The 17,000-nt window shown below is 42.5% G+C and overlaps 1 protein-coding gene across 23 annotated transcripts in view; it reads right to left on the bottom strand.

Moving 5' to 3' along the window:
- LOC115142755 (calpastatin) overlaps positions 1-17,000 on the bottom strand; it is a 72,108-nt gene that overhangs the window by 25,703 nt on the left and 29,405 nt on the right. For 14 of the 23 annotated variants that reach the window (XM_029682447.2, XM_065001630.1, XM_029682438.2 and 11 more), the window contains one exon: positions 12,474-12,569. The exons of 5 other annotated variants lie outside the window; for them this stretch is intronic. In XM_029682447.2, the coding sequence (XP_029538307.1) occupies positions 12,474-12,569 (96 nt within the window). Of the gene's footprint in view, positions 1-4,522; positions 4,644-8,005; positions 8,166-12,473; positions 12,570-17,000 lie in introns of those variants that run through there. 4 more of the 23 variants (XM_029682449.2, XM_029682463.2, XM_029682448.2 and 1 more) reach the window with 4 other exon arrangements.

Here is a 17,000-nt window from a genome sequence, read left to right as displayed (position 1 = left end):
CCTAGTAGTGTCATGTACTGGTTCAGCTTGTGTTATAGCTATGCTAATGGACATTTACATTCAAAGGGACCCATGAGCACCAACATGTGAAGTTCGCTGCTCTGGCCCCCAATGGTGGAACAAACTCCCTCACGACGCCAGGACAGCGGAGTCAATCACCACCTTCCGGAGACACCTGAAACCCCACCTCTTTAAGGAATACCTAGGATAGGATAAAGTAATCCTTCTCACCCCCCCCCCTTAAAAGACCTAGATGCACTATTGTAAAGTGGCTGTTCCACTGGATGTCATAAGGTGAAAGCACCAATTTGTAAGTCGCTCTGGATAAGAGCGTCTGCTAAATGACTTAAATGTAATGTAATGTAAGTTCAAAGGAGCATGTCAAATTGGGTGTCAATGGAAGCTAAGAGTCTATATTTTTGAGAAATGAAGACATTTATACATTCTATACACATTTCCCATCCTACAAATTAGGAATAAGCAAAGGCTTTGATTTCTGGTCAAACAGATGGAAAATGGGTCTTAGACAACATCTACCAGAAAAAAAAGTCAAAAGGTATTAGAAATCAATCAAAACACAATCATGTTGAAGTAAACACGCCTACCCAACTAATATCAACACTTACAGTCGAAGTCGGAAGTTTAAATACACTTAGGTTGGAGTCATTAAAACTAGTTTTTCAACCATTCCACAAATTTCTTGTTAACAAACTATAGTTTTGGCAAGTCGGTTAGGACATCTACTTATTGTTCCAATAATTGTTTACAGGCAGATTATTTCACTGTATCCCAATTCCAGTGGGTCAGAAGTTTACATACACTAAGTTGACTGTGCCTTTAAACAGCTTGGACAATACCAGAACATTATGTCATGGCTTTAGAAGCTTCTGGAAAATGATGTCAATTGGAGGTGTATCTGTGGATGTATTTCAAGGCCTACCTTCAAACTCAGTGCCTCTTTGCTTGACATCATGGGAAAATCAAAAGAAATCAGCCAAGACCTCCATTTTTTTTGTAGACCTCCACAAGTCTGGTTCATCCTAGGGAGAAATTTCTAAATGCCTGAAGGTACCACGTTCATATGTACAAACAATAGTACGCAAGTATAAACACCATGGGACCACGCAGCAGTCATACCGCTCAGGAAGGAGCCGCGTTCTGTCTCCTAGAGATGAGCGTACTTTGGTGCGAAAAGCGCAAATCAATCCCAGAACAACAGCAAAGGACCTTGTGAAGATGCTGGAGAAAACAGGTACAAAAGTATCTATATCCACAGTAAAACAAGTCCAATATCGACATAACCTGAAAGGCCGCTCAGCAAGGAAGAAGCCACTGCTCCAAAACTGCCATAAAAAAGCCAGACTACGGTTTGCAACTGCACATGGGGGACAAATATCGTAATTTTTTGAGAAATGTCCTCTGGTCTGATGAAACAAAAGTAGAACTGTTTGGCCATAATGACCATCGTTATGTTTGGAGGAAAAAAGGGGAGGCTTGCAAGCCGAAGAACACCATCCTAACCGTGAAGCATGGGGGTGGCAGCATCATGTTGTTGGGGTGCTTTGCTGCAGGAGGGGCTGGTGCACTTCACAAAATAGATGGCATCATGAGGTATGGAAATGATGTGGATATATTGAAGAAACATCTTAAGACTTCGGTCAGGAAGTTAAAGCTTGGTCGCAAATGGGTCTTCTAAACGGACAATGACCACAAGCATGCTTCCGAAGTTGTGGCAAAATGGTTTAAGGACAACGAAGTCAAGGTATTGGAGTGGCCATCAAAGCCCTGACCTCAATCCCATAGAAAATTTGTGGGCAGAACAGAAAAAGCATGTGCGAGCAAGCGGGTCTACAAACCTGACTCAGTTACACCAGCTCTGTTTGGAGGAATGGGCCAAAAATTCACCCAATTTATTGTGGGAAAGGCAATGCTACCAAATACTAATTGAGTGTATGTAAACTTCTGACCCACTGGGAATGTGATGAAAGAAATAAAAGCTGAAATTAATAATTATCTCTACTAATATTCTGACATTTCACATTGTTAAAATAAAGTGGTAATCCTAACTGACCTAAACCAGGGAATGATTACTAGGATTAAATGTCAGGAATTGTGAAAAACTGAGTTTAAATGTAGTTGGCTAAGGTGCATGTAAACTTTGGTAACGTTACGGTCTATTTTTGAAACTATCCGCCGCCATTGTCGCAACCCCTATTACCAGCCTGTTCAACCTCTCTTTCATATTGTCTGAGATCCCCAAGGATTGGAAAACTGCCGCAGTAATCCCCCTCTTCAAAGGGGGAGACACCCTGGACCCAAACTGTTACAGACCTATATCCATCCTGCCCTGCCTATCTAAGGTCTTCGAAAGCCAAGTCAACAAACAGGTCACTGACCATCTCGAATCCCACCGTACCTTCTCCGCTGTGCAATCTGGTTTCCGAGCCGGTCACGGGTGCACCTCAGCCACGCTCAAGGTACTAAACGATATCATAACCGCCATCGATAAAAGACAGTACTGTGCAGCCGTCTTCATCGACCTTGCCAAGGCTTTCGACTCTGTCAATCACCATATTCTTATCGGCAGACTCAGTAGCCTCGGTTTTTCGGATGACTGCCTTGCCTGGTTCACCAATTACTTTGCAGACAGAGTTCAGTGTGTCAAATCGGAGGGCATGCTGTCCGGTCCTCTGGCAGTCTCTATGGGGGTGCCACAGGGTTCAATTCTCGGGCCGACTCTTTTCTCTGTATATATCAATGATGTTGCTCTTGCTGCGGGCGATTCCCTGATCCACCTCTACACAGACGACACCATTCTATATACTTCCGGCCCGTCCTTGGACACTGTGCCATCTAAACTCCAAACGAGCTTCAATGCCATACAACACTCCTTCCGTGGCCTCCAACTGCTCTTAAACGCTAGTAAAACCAAATGCATGCTTTTCAACCGTTCGCTGCCTGCACCCGCACGCCTGACCAGCATCACCACCCTGGATGGTTCCGACCTTGAATATGTGGACATCTATAAGTACCTAGGTGTCTGGCTAGACTGTAAACTCTCCTTCCAGACTCATATCAAACATCTCCAATCGAAAATCAAATCAAGAGTCGGCTTTCTATTCCGCAACAAAGCCTCCTTCACTCACGCAGCCAAACTTACCCTAGTAAAACTGACTATCCTACCGATCCTCGACTTCGGCGATGTCATCTACAAAATTGCTTCCAACACTCTACTCAGCAAACTGGATGCAGTTTATCACAGTGCCATCCGTTTTGTCACCAAAGCACCTTATACCACCCACCACTGCGACTTGTATGCTCTAGTCGGCTGGCCCTCGCTACATATTCGTCGCCAGACCCACTGGCTCCAGGTCATCTACAAGTCCATGCTAGGTAAAGCTCCGCCTTATCTCAGTTCACTGGTCACGATGGCAACACCCATCCGTAGCACGCGCTCCAGCAGGTGTATCTCACTGATCATCCCTAAAGCCAACACCTCATTTGGCCGCCTTTCGTTCCAGTACTCTGCTGCCTGTGACTGGAACGAATTGCAAAAATCGCTGAAGTTGGAGACTTTTATCTCCCTCACCAACTTCAAACATCTGCTATCTGAGCAGCTAACCGATCGCTGCAGCTGTACATAGTCTATTGGTAAATAGCCCACCCATTTTCACCTACCTCATCCCCATACTGTTTTTATTTATTTACTTTTCTGCTCTTTTGCACACCAATATCTCTACCTATACATGATCATCTGATCATTTATCACTCCAGTGTTAATCTGCAAAATTGTAATTATTCGCCTACCTCCTCATGCCTTTTGCACACAATGTATATAGACTCCCCTTTTTTTTCTACTGTGTTATTGACTTGTTAATTGTTTACTCCATGTGTAACTCTGTGTTGTCTGTTCACACTGCTATGCTTTATCTTGGCCAGGTCGCAGTTGCAAATGAGAACTTGTTCTCAACTAGCCTACCTGGTTAAATAAAGGTGAAATTTAAAAAAAAAAAAAAAATTGTAAGAAAAAATGAACACATCACCCTTTAAACAATTAACTCTTTATTCTGCCTATAGACAAATAAAACATTTAGAAAAATGACTGCATGACTGACTAGGCCTGGTTTCTGTCTCTACTGTATGAAATCAAGGGGAGAAAAGCATTACAATTAAAAGGTGCTTCTTAGCTTTGACTACCTGTAGGTGCTTTGCCTGCTCTATTTTAAATAAACAGGGTATATACTTGTATAGGCAATATTAAATGTAACCACCGAATAGGGCTGCAAATCGTTGGCTATGAATACTCCCACTGCTTTCGTTATTTCTTTATGTTTTTCTGAATGTGTTGCTAATTGTTGTGTGGAAGGCAGCAGCGAGAGATTGCTGTGTTTTCGCTAACGAGTGGACTCTCGCTTCAGCTCCACCTGACATACGGCTTTGTGATGGTGACGTAAATGACACATGGTTAGAAGTGTTTCCACTCGAGTAGCCGACAGTGGAAAAGCAATGCTTGCAGACTTACTTTGTTTGTTTACGGTCTTCTTACCCTCGTCATCGTATTGAACGCTCCATCCAAAACGTTCCCACACAGCGGATTTGAAAGACGGCGGTACCTCTTCAAATGTGCTTCTGTCTGCCTCGCTAGCGCTCGCCATAGTCACGTTGGAGCTGAGAGAATATTTGTTTTTAGTTTCCGCTCTCTACATGGGGCCCCTTTAGGGAGTTTTCCTACTGAGGTGTCATTGCAAGTCTTCCATTGGTTGTTTAAGGGGGAGGTGGTTGCGGTCACTGCGGTTGCCACATTTTGAGACATTGCTGTGGAGTAAAGTTTGTCACTCCTCAGGAGCCCCCTAACGGCCTGGGGCCCCAAGCAGTTGCCTGCCTTGCCTGTTCACAGGCTGTGCTTCTGGTTCTATGGGTCTGAATGTACAACGTGAGTTTAGTCTGCAGCGCAATAAGCAATTTTTGGAAATGATAGAAAAATGACTGGCAGACTGTGTATTGAACCGAACCGAACGGTTCGACAACATACTGTGTACCGTTGCATCCCTAGTATGTATCCCTAGTATGCAGTAATCATATGCCTATGAACCAGAGTAATACTGTTAGCACTGAGGTGGTGTGCCCCAGTAGGAAGTCCACCATGTGCAGCTCACCCTCCACTATTAAAGATGACCTGAGCATGTCTAACTCTGCTAAGCTTCCCAGTAAAGCAAGAAAAACAATCAACCAACCCAAAAGTATTAAAAATAGCCCACATTAACATATGTAGCTTAAGAAACAAGGTTCATGAAATCAATCATTTCCTAGTAATAAATGACATTAATATTCTGACAATCTCTGAAACTCACTTAGATAATACCTTTGACGATACAGTGGTAGCAATACATGGGTTATAACATCTACAGAAAAGACAGAAATGCCAAAAGGTGTGGCTGTCTATATTCAGGACCACATTCCTGTAAACCTTAGAGAGGATCTCATATTAACTACTGTTGAAGTAATATGACTACAGGTTCATCTGCCTCACCTAAAGGCCATTCTGGTGGGAAGATGCTATAAACCACCAAGTGTTAACAGTCAGTATTTGGATAACGTGTGAAATGCTTGATAATGTATGTGATATCAATAGAGAGGTATACTTTCTGGGGGATTTAAATATTGACTGGCTTTCATCAGGCTGACAACTCAAACTGTAACTAGTGCCTGCAACCTGGTTCAGGTTATCAATCAACCTACCAGGGTAGTTACAAACAGTACAGGAATGAAATCAACATGTATTAATCATATCTTTACTAATGCTGCATCAATTTGTTTGAAAGCAGTATCCAAATCCATCGGCTGTAGTGATCACAATATAGTAGCCATATCTAGGAAAACCAAAGTTCCAAAGGCTGAGCCTAATATTGTGTATAAGAGGTCATACAATAAGTTTTGTAGTGATTCCTATGTTATTGATGTGAAGAATATTTGTTGGTTCGTGGCGTGTAATGACAAGCAACCAGACGCTGTACTTGACACATTTATGAAATTGCTTATTCCAGTTACTATTAAGCATGCACCCATTAAGAAAATGACTGTACAACTGTTAAATCCCTGTGGATTGATGAGGTATTAAACATTTGTATGGTTGAGATGGATGAGGCAAAAGATGTGGAAAATAGGTCTGGCTGGACAACTGATTGGATAAAAAGAAGAAGAAACTACACTATGAAACAAAGACAAATGACAAAGAATGATAGTAAAAAGCTTTGGAGCCCATTCAATGAAATTTGGGGAAAAAAGGCATTCATTGAATCAGATGGCTCATTCATCACAAAACCCACTGATATTGCCTACTACTTTAAAGATTTTTCATTGGCAAGATTAATGGGAGGACCATCCTCCTCAGTGAATTTCATAAAAAGGTACAAATATACTAAATATGTTCACATGTCACCAAATAATTGATTAACACCCAGTAATTGCAATGAAGGTCTACAGTAGCCTCAACAGCACTCTGTAGGGTAGCACTATGGTGTAGCTGGAGGACCGCTAGTTTCCATCCTCCTCTGGGTACATTGACTTCAATACAAAACCTGGGAGGCTCATGGTTCTCACCCCCTTCCATAGACTTACACAGTAATTATGACAACTTCTGGAAGTTGTGCTCCAACCTATCAGAGCTCTTGCAGCATGAACTTATGTCCACTGAATCAAAGGATCAGATAATGAATCATACTGAAGGGCTACAGCTAGCTAGCACTGCAGTGCATAAAATGTGGTGAGTAGTTGACTCAAAAATAAAGACAATATGTGAATAGTTAACAAATTCATTTCTTCAAAAATGAAGGAGAAGCAAGAGAGAGAGACAGAGAGGTAGCTATATATATATATATATTTTTTTTTTAACGTTCAATTACTTAACTAGCCATTGCAGCTAGCTATTTTAGCCTACTCAAACAGAGAGGGATGATACGTACCTAGCTTCCTATGGCTATCCGACACTGGAACTCTTTCAAGTCAAGGTAAGCTTTCGGTTTTATAAATGTATTGCCACCGGGGCCCGGCGGTGTAACTGCTAAACTGCTTGCTAACTGTACACTGTACTGCGTGATTGTAGCCGGTTTACTAACATGTTAGTTCTAGCAGCTATGTTGACTTGATGTTACTTAATTTGGTGACAACGATGTAGGCTGTGTTTAGCGGTTAGCAGTTATGATATGAGATTTGTCTTGGAAAGGTTTTTCTGATTGGTCACTGTGGGGACATTTTGTTGGTCCCCACAGGGTCAAATGCTATTTCTAGGGGGTTAAGGTTAGAATTAGTGTTAGGGTTAGGTTTAGGGTCAGGGTCAGGAGATAGGTTTAGGGTTAGAGTTTTGGGTTAAGGTACAGGATAGGGGTTAGGGAAAATAGGATTTTGAATGGGACTGAATTGTGTGTCCCCACAGTTAGCTGTACAAGACTGTGTGTGGGTGTGGGTGTGTTCGTGTATAAAAGTAGACTCTCTCTTATCCTCAAATGATGTGGAGAATGTTTTGAGTCTAACTGTCTCATTGTGAACCTAATATAATCTCAACAGATCACTATATTTACACCGCCAGCAGCACTCTGATGACATCACAGAGTTCCCTTCCTAGACCCTTGCCAAGTAACATCTTACAGTACGGAACAAGTCTGCCTGAGTTCAACTGAATGACGAAGCAATTTGCCTCCAAGCGATGCATATAAGTATCTGTATTTTCCCCCTCGGTCACATACAGCAGTTTTGAGCTCTTCGCCAAGTTTGTAAACGACATATAAACATCAGAAGCCCCATGGCTTCGTCTGACTGACTTAAGTAACATCTTTGGTGGATATGTCTGCTCATAACAGATAAAACATGACGTCACTCACAACAACAGCGTCTGTCAACTGCCCCCTCAGCGATATGACAAAACCATCAAACTAAATCTATAGGGCTGGCACCAGAAGAGGAAACCACAAATCACACACACATAGAAAAGCTTTGTTTAGGTACATACCATAGATTTGAGTGTATCCTATATTTATCTGGATAGTCCCCGACTTTGTCCTGATGCTAAATTACCTTATATTCCCTATGGATGAAGCATATACGTCCCACAAAACACACATGCATACACTTTCACACACTCACATAAACAGACTAGAGATAAAAACATCTGCTCCTCCCAATGGGACAAGTCTGACAGGACAGTACTGCTCAAGCCCCTCCCCTTTTCAAAAAAGGAAGTGGAGAAGCCTGGATCCGATTGGTTGAAAGGGGACACTGTGCCCGCCTCCTTCACAAGACTAGCCAGGAAAAACAAACAAGACCAGTCAGTTCCACCAAGGGAGTTTGATTAAAATAAACTGCGGTTCACCGGTCTATGGCCCGTGGCGTGACGGAAAAAAACGGTGAGGGAGGAGCGGCCTTCTAAAATCGAACAGTAATCTGCGCCGCTCTGCCATGTTGTCAATAAGGCAGCATGGTACATCGTTCAGAAACATCACGTTTCCATAAAATATATATTGGAATTTTCAAGCTTGTTCTCATTGGGAAGGCAGATAAAGTATTTTTATCAAAAGCAATCACTTTTGAATTTGAAAACAGAATCCTACGCATTACTCCACGTGCTTAACCTACGCCACTTTTGTTCTAAGCTGACTTCGCCGCCAGCCAGAGCGGGGCACCTGGATCACGCCTGGGAGGCAGCCTGGTTCCAAAACTAATGCAATCACTTTTCACCTGGTGCAAATTCCTCCCACCGGGGCAACACGGGCCAGATAATCAAATCCCCTACATGTGTGAGGGAAGGTTTGGGCTGAGTCTTGTGACTGTATGTGTTTGTGCATATGTGGCAGTAGTATAATACAGATACAACAGCCTACATGTAGAAATTAGTAATGATTACTAAGCAGTGAATGTACCGTATGTGTTGTAATGTGAGCTGACCAAGTCCTAAGCATAGTGAAGTGCTGGTCATCGGCATATATTTAATAGTGATAGAGATGGGTGGAGCTGAAGCAGGCTGGGCAGAGGTGGCTTTGCTGCACGGACTGTCTGTCTGGCAGCAGTAGGGTGCGTCTGATACACTCACTGCTTAGGAATCTGAACAGCAGAGCCCCTCAAAAACAGAGAGGCAGAGAAAGGGGGTGAGGGGGAGAGAGAGAGAGAGAGAAGGACAGAGCAAAGAGAGAGAGAGAGTTACAGTTGAAGTCGGAAGTTTACATACACTTAGCTTGGAGTCATTAAACTCGTTTTTCAACTACTCCACAAATGTCTTGTTAATTAACAAACTATAGTTTTGGCAAGTCGGTTAGGACATTTACTTTGTGCATGACACAGGTAATTTTTCCATCAATTGTTTACAGAGAGATTATTTCACTTATCACAATGCCAGTGGGTCAGAAGTTTACATACACTAAGTTGACTGTGCCTTTAAACAGCTTGGAAAATTCCAGAAAATGATGCCGTGTCTTTAGAAGCTTCTGATTAGGCTAATTGACATCATTTGAGTCAATTAGAGGGGTACCTGTGGATGTATTTCAAGGCCTACCTTAAAACAGTGCCTTTTTGCTTGACATCATGGGAAAATCTAAAGAAATCAGCCAAGACCTCAGAATTTTTTTTTACCTCCACAAGTCTGGTTCATCCTTGGGAGCAATTTCCAAACGCCTGAAGGTACAACGTTCATCAGTACAAACAATAGTACGCAAGTATAAACACCATGGGACCATGCAGCCGTCATACTGCTCTGGAAGAAGACATGTTTTGTCTCCGGAAGATGAACGTACTTTGGTGCGAAAAGTGCAAATCAATCTCAGAACAACAGCAAAGGACCTTGTGAAGGTCCTGGAGGAAACAGGTACAAAAGTATCTATATCCACAGTAAAAATGAGTCCTATTTCGACATAACCTGAAAGGCCGCTCAGCAAGGAAGAAGCCACTGCTCCAAAACCGCCATTAAAAAGCCAGACTACAGTTTGCAACTGCACATGAGGACAGAGATCGTACTTTTTGGAAAAATGTTCTCTGGTCTGATGAAAGAAAAATATAACTGTTTGGCCATAATGACCATCGTTATGTTTGGAGGAAAAAGGGTGAGGCTTGCAAGCCAAAGAACACCATCCCAACCATGAAGCATGGGGGTGGCAGCATTATGTTTTGGGGGTGCTTTGCTACAGGAGGGGCTGGTGCACTTCACAAAATAGATGGCATCATGAGGTAGGAAAATGATATATTGAAGCAACATCTCAAGACATCAGTCAGGAAGTTAAAGCTTGGTCGCAAATGGGTCTTCCAAATGGACAATGACCCCAAGCATACTTCCAAAGTTGTGGCAAAATGGCTTAAGGACAACAAAGTCAAGGTATTGGAGTGACCACCACAAAGTCCTGACCTCAATCATATAGAACATTTGTGGGCAGAACTGAAAATGTGTGTGCGAGCAAGGAGGCCTACAAACCTGACTGAATTACACCAGGAGAATGGGCCAAAATTCACCCAAATTATTGTGGGATGCATGTGGAAGGCTACCCAAAACGTTTGACCCAAGTTAAACAGTTTAAAGGCAATGCTACCACATACTAATTGAGTGTATGTAAACCTCTGACCCACTGGGAATGCGATGAAAGAAATAAAAGCTTAAATAAATGACCCTCTACTATTATTCTGACATTTCACATTCTTAAAATACAGTGGTGATCCTAACTGACCTAAGACAGGGAATTTTTACTAGGATTAAATGTCAGGAATTGTGAAAAACTGAGTTTAAATGTATTTGGCTAAGGTGTATGTAAACTTCTGACTTCAACTGTATATAAAGACAAATGGTAAAAAGAACGAGAAAGAGGGGGAAAAGGGAGGGAGTGAACGCAAGAGAGAGAGGGAGAGTGTCACATGGAGCCTCTAGCTCAAACCGCACCCTTTTACAGAGAGGAGCAAGGGAGGGGGGAGAGGGCGAGCAATGATTATATGCTAAGAATGAAAAGAGAGGGAGGATGAGGAAAGACAGGAGCGAAGATGAGAGAGAGAGAAGAAATTAGAGATAATAATGGAGGAAAAAATATGTGGACCCAAACACAAGCATGGACGTGCTTCTTCCCTTACCCAAAACAGTCTTCAAAGACCTTGTAGCTACTATGAAAACACAAAGGAAAATGTTGCGACAGGATATTAGCCAAGCCTTATGTAAGATTGTGGAAAAACATGGCTACGTGCTTGTGTTTAAACTATGATGCCATACGAGCTTGGATTCAATTGATTTACCAATGGTTCAATACTTCCATGTCACAAAACTCAATAGATATTAGACGTCATCTTCTAAGATGCAGAACCATTAAGTAAACAGAAGGGCCTGTCTAGCAGGCTGGCTCCCACTAGTGTCCAGAGACAGTATGACACTTATTGTAAACTACAGATGTGAGTGTTTGAAACAACAAATTCTATTTCCTTCTAAGGGGGAATCCCAAACTCTGTACCATCGTAGTGTGACACTTCAATGTTCCTTTCCATTCAATGTACGTGTTACTTTGTATCTGTAAGTGTCATTGTTCGCTGCTCTGGCCCCCAATGGTGGAACAAACTCCCTCACGACGCCAGGACAGCGGAGTCAATCACCACCTTCCGGAGACACCTGAAACCCCACCTCTTTAAGGAATACCTAGGATAGGATAAAGTAATCCTTCTCCCCCCCCCCCTCCCTCCCCCCCCTTAAAAGACCTAGATGCACTATTGTAAAGTGGCTGTTCCACTGGATGTCATAAGGTGAAAGCACCAATTTGTAAGTCGCTCTGGATAAGAGCGTCTGCTAAATGACTTAAATGTAAATGTAAATGTAAAGAATCAATGTATTCTGTGTGACAGTTTGTTTAACTGACAACGATCAAATCTACAGTACAATACATGGCATGTCCTCAGTCAACTTTTGTTGACAACGACACATGGAAGATAGAATGGGACAGATTATGTATAACTTGCCCTGGAAGGTTTTAGTTGTTTTATGTAATAATGTCACGCAATATTGATATATCCATGCAGTGTATTGTTTGTGTCGTGTAAAAAAGTTGAAAACTATACTTTGTTATGATTGATAATAATGCATGTAAATGTGAAATGCATTTCATTTGTTTAATGTAACATTTTTGTTTTGTGTTTTGTGCACACATACTTGATATCGTGTCTATACACGATATGTACGGGCTGGGCATCAAATGGTGCACAACATGGAAATGAGTGTTCCACAGATGTCTGCACTCCTCCAACCAGATTGGGTCTGTCAAAACATTTCCTAAAAAGGAAAACCAAACAAACCACTGACCTCTCTGCTTGTTACGTAATCACTCCCCTTGGCATTCTTTTGTTTTTTTATTTGTTGTTTTTATTCAATTGTCTTTATCTTTATCTTCCCTACTGACTAAGTCAAGTCCTCCCCACTAGTGTGTGTGTGCGCGCATGCATGCGTGTGTGTGTGGGCGTGACATGCTTACACTGGGGTGGAACAACTCGGGTGGGACCGACTCACTCGGTAACTCTTGGTAACCTTTGGGTGCGTTCTTAAAGCATTGACAGCAGTCATAATCAGGCTGTTGCAGTCGGGGGAGAAACAGAAAGTTGCTGTTAGTGGTTGTCTAACAGCAAGGTCTCATAACATGGCATTGTTTAGAAAAGTTGTTTGTTAGAATGTCAAAATAAGTTATTCTCTAACACCCCCATATCATTATAAAAACACACTCACAAACGAAATATCACAGAAAGGCTTTCTTAAATTTCATTTGAATAGCTTGTAAATGGCGGCAGAGCATCTTCTCCGTTTCAGTCACATCCACATGGGTTGAGAAAAACTCCCTAATGATTGGTGGACAATTGTGCCTCTCATTGACTGCCGTTTGCGAGCATAACATGATGTGATGCATTGTCCGTAAACGGTGACAGACTGACTGATGTACAAACAATAATGATTAGTTGTTTAGGACGCAAGTTGATTTGTAGATCAGTCAGTCTGCAGTTGCCGACTGCAATGCAGTTGACCTTAAACGCGGACATTATGACGGTGACGGCTGCGGTTGACGGGAAAGAACCGCAGAGATGGCAAAAATCAAAAACTGCGTGAGGTGGTGGTACACATGCATATACACACACTCTCATTCAAAACGCACACACATGCACACACACACATATACGCATATGTATATAGCGCCATACATGCACTCAAATGTATTCAGTTTTCCTTGCTGTTATGATTTTTGCATTGTTGTTTTCTGTTTTCATTGGTCTTTGTCTTTTTTTCTCTTTGGTTTATTTTGTTGGTTGTCGGTAAATTGGGGGACGGGGGAGGGGGCATGGGGGTGGGGAATTTTTTTATTTTTTGTGGAGGGGGTGCGGGGGCCTCGGATGGTTGAGGGGCAGCTCTCGGGAGCCTTTGGGGGGGGGGGGGTCTTGAAGGTCTGGTGGCCTGGCGGTTGGGAGCTTGGGCCGGTGGCAGATAGGTCGCTGGTTCGGGCCCCCGTTTTTGGCCTTGTGGGAGTTCTGTCGACGTGCTCTTGAGCAGGGCGTTGACCCTGGTTGCTTCTGTGGGTCGCTCTGGATGGGAGTCTGTTAGATGACGGAATGTAATGTAAATGTTTAGCGCCTTTCACTGCAAGTAGATTGTACATTTTAATATGCAATATATATATATTTGTATACTGCATGACCCTCGATTTTGTGGTTATTGTAAAGTTCATGCAGTCAACATGTAGGCGCAAGTCAGATAACTTTCATCCCAATATGCAACACACATTAAAATATGCTGATCAGCAACTGCACAAAATGTATGCTCTCCAACACGTCCCATATATCTGCAGACAACTGAATACTTAGCCAATGCAAGTCCCCACCCATCTCAGGGATCTAGACCAATCAGATAACTTGGCCTGCGTCATGAACAAATCAGTGCAGGTGGGAGGGTTCAGTCTAGAGATTTTGTTCCTAGGGAGATACTCGTCAAACTGAGTGTGAACCATGGAGATAGTTAGAGGAGGCAGCATTGTATTGGTCCCGTTATAGCGTCTGTAAGAGCATGGGCAGCACTAGCGAGGCCATCTTCTTCTACTACATCTATAAGTTGGTAAACAAACTAAAGGGTGCATACTGCCACCTGGAGTTTGCTGTTTGAACAGGTATAAAGCCAGGGTTGGTGATTTACTGCCACCTGCAGTTATTGAATGTTTGCTCACGAGTATAATTAATTGGCTAATCCCTCCTGATCACCTGGATGGAATTATGTGATCCTTATGTAACCCATAAGAAGTCTCACCCAGTTGACTACTTCAAAATAGTAAAAGTCCTCAATGGGGCTGCATGCTAAAATGGGCTTTTGGTCACTAGTCCTCAATATGGTGTGAACTCATACTACAACTGCAGTGTAACAATAGCTTACTGCAATTGCACTACATGGGTCAGTACAAAGCACAGTCAATGAGGGTAAAAACAACATACTTTTGTATATATATTGTGTGTGGACATCCCTTCAAATGACTGGATCTGGCTATTTCAGCCACAACCGTTGCCGACAGGTGTATAAAACTGAGCACGTAGCCATGCAATCTCCAAAGACAAACATTGGCAGCAGAATGGGCTTAATGAAGAGCTCAGCAACCGTCATAGGATGCCACCTTTCCAACAAGTCAGTTCGTCAAATTTCTGCCCTTCTAGAGCTGCCCCGGTCAACTGTAAGTGCTGTTATTGTGAAGTGGAAAGGTGTAGGAGCAACAACAGCCCAGCCGCAAAATGATAGGCCACACAAGCTCACAGAATGGGACCGCAGAGTGCTGATGCACGTAGCGCGTAAAAATCGTCTGTCCTCGGTTGCAACACTCATTATCGAGTTCCAAACTGCCTCTGGAAGCAACGTCGGCACGAGAACTGTTCGTCGGGAGCTTCATGAAATTGGTTTCTATGGCCGAGCAGCCACACACAAACCTAAGATCACCATGCGCAATACCAAGCTTCCGCTGGAGTGGTGTAAAGCTCGTTTGTCATAGTTTGGGCTAGGCCCCTTAGTTCCAGTGAAGGGAAATCTTAACTAAAGCCTACAATGACATTCTAGACGATTCTGTGCTTCCAACTTTGTGGCAACAGTTTGGGGAAGTTCCTTTCCTGTTTCAGCATGACAATACCCCGTGCGCAAAGTGAGGTCCATACAGAAATGGTTTGTCAAGATCGGTGTGGAAGAACTTGACTGGCCTGCACAGAGCCCTGACCTCAACCCCATCGAACACCTATGGGATTAATTGGAATGCCGACTGCGAGCCATGCCCAATCGCCCAACATCAGTGCCCGACCTCATTAATGCTCTTGTGGCTGAATGGAAGCAAGTCCCCGCAGCAATGTTACAACATCTAGTCTTCCCAGAAGAGTTGAGGCTGTTATAGCAGCAAAGGGGGACCAGCTCCATATTAATCCCCATGATTTTGGAATGAGATGTTCGACGACCAGGTGTCCACATACTTTTGGTCATGTAGTGTATAAGTATAATATATGTATATTTATAGGTCAAAATGTGTGTTTCACTTGGAACAAAGAGGTGAGCTTTTTTTCTCCTATTGTTGGTCAGAGAGAACATGAAGTTATTAAATCTGTTAGGAGTAAAGCTTTGTTGAACAATATATACAAGCTGTCCTATATTCCACCCCTACAGTAGGCTCCTATATGTGGCTAATGTATTTGCTACACCATAAATAACTATACTGTATGTAGGTTGCCTGTCAGAGTTAGCGCCACCCTAAATACACACAAAGAATCCCAATGTCACTATTGACTAGAGAACAACCAAAATGTGTTTTTAAGGGCTGATACCCATTTTTGGGAGTCAAGGAGGCCGATGGCCGATATTTAATGCTGATAATAAATACTATTACATTTTGAAATTTTGGGGAGAAATATTCACAGGGACAACCATGTATGCAATAACAAATGAATTATACAACCACACAATCAATTTCACTTTGTGTTTAGCAATTTAACTACATAACATAATGGTAATAATTGTATTTGAATGGTATGTCTCTTGAAGAACTGGGTAAATCAAGATGTAGCCTAAGCCTATTCACAATACAGGTGAATGCATATTCAATCGGAGTGTATGCATGCGTTGAGTTATTGAGCTAGTTTTGGCTGATTTCAGTGGTCTTTGGTGCTACAGATGAAAAAAAATCTGTTTCCCTTTCATTTGGTCTTCCCTTTCATTTGGTCTACTGATCAACAACATTTTCATATATAAGTAGCCTATTGATTTATTTGATAAAAATGTGCGCTGTCTCCTTTAAGAGAAAAGAGACCACTTGTATGTCATTTAGCTAGGCAGTTCTGCTTGGGCAGTTCTCTCAGGAAGGGAAAGAAAAGTCATGTAGCTAGCGAACTCAGTAAATTAACTAAATGTATGGTGGCAATCAGCTTTGAAATAAGCATATTTTGCATTATTGTTAGCTATCACAAATAAAGTCTTAGTACTTGAGTACCCCTGCCCTATTTGAAAAGGTCCGGTCACACAAATTTCCTAGGTGTCAATGGTCCAGATGGATAATGTAATTTATCGGCATAGTAACAAACCCACACCTCGCAACCCATGCGACCCCAAACTGTTCACATCCCTCTTGTTGGCAGAGAGAGAATGTGCGGTTTCAAAGCTAATTTCCCACAATTCTACACATTTTGCATGGGGCAGAGATTTGGCTGTTTTAAAGCTAATTTCCTGCAATTCTATGCCTTCTTCCGGGTCTTATGTGTGTTTACATGATACCAGGGGTCGAAGCTCGAATGAGTAAAAAAGTTTGGGTCCAGATCCGGTCCACAGTCCGCCAGTTGAGTATGTTAGGTTCTAGGGTAACATTAGTGAACTGACGTTAGCTTCATATCTAGCAAAGTTAGCTCTATGCTGAATGTTGTTGTTTACCTAGCTAGCTACCAGTATGTTACATTGTAAAGTGCTGCAGACTATATGGACATCGTTTTGCCTAACACTAAATGAATTACCA

The sequence above is a fragment of the Oncorhynchus nerka genome, linkage group LG15, assembly GCF_034236695.1.
Source record: "Oncorhynchus nerka isolate Pitt River linkage group LG15, Oner_Uvic_2.0, whole genome shotgun sequence".
NCBI classification, from domain to species: domain Eukaryota; kingdom Metazoa; phylum Chordata; class Actinopteri; order Salmoniformes; family Salmonidae; genus Oncorhynchus; species Oncorhynchus nerka.
This window is presented reverse-complemented; position numbering and strand designations above follow the sequence as displayed.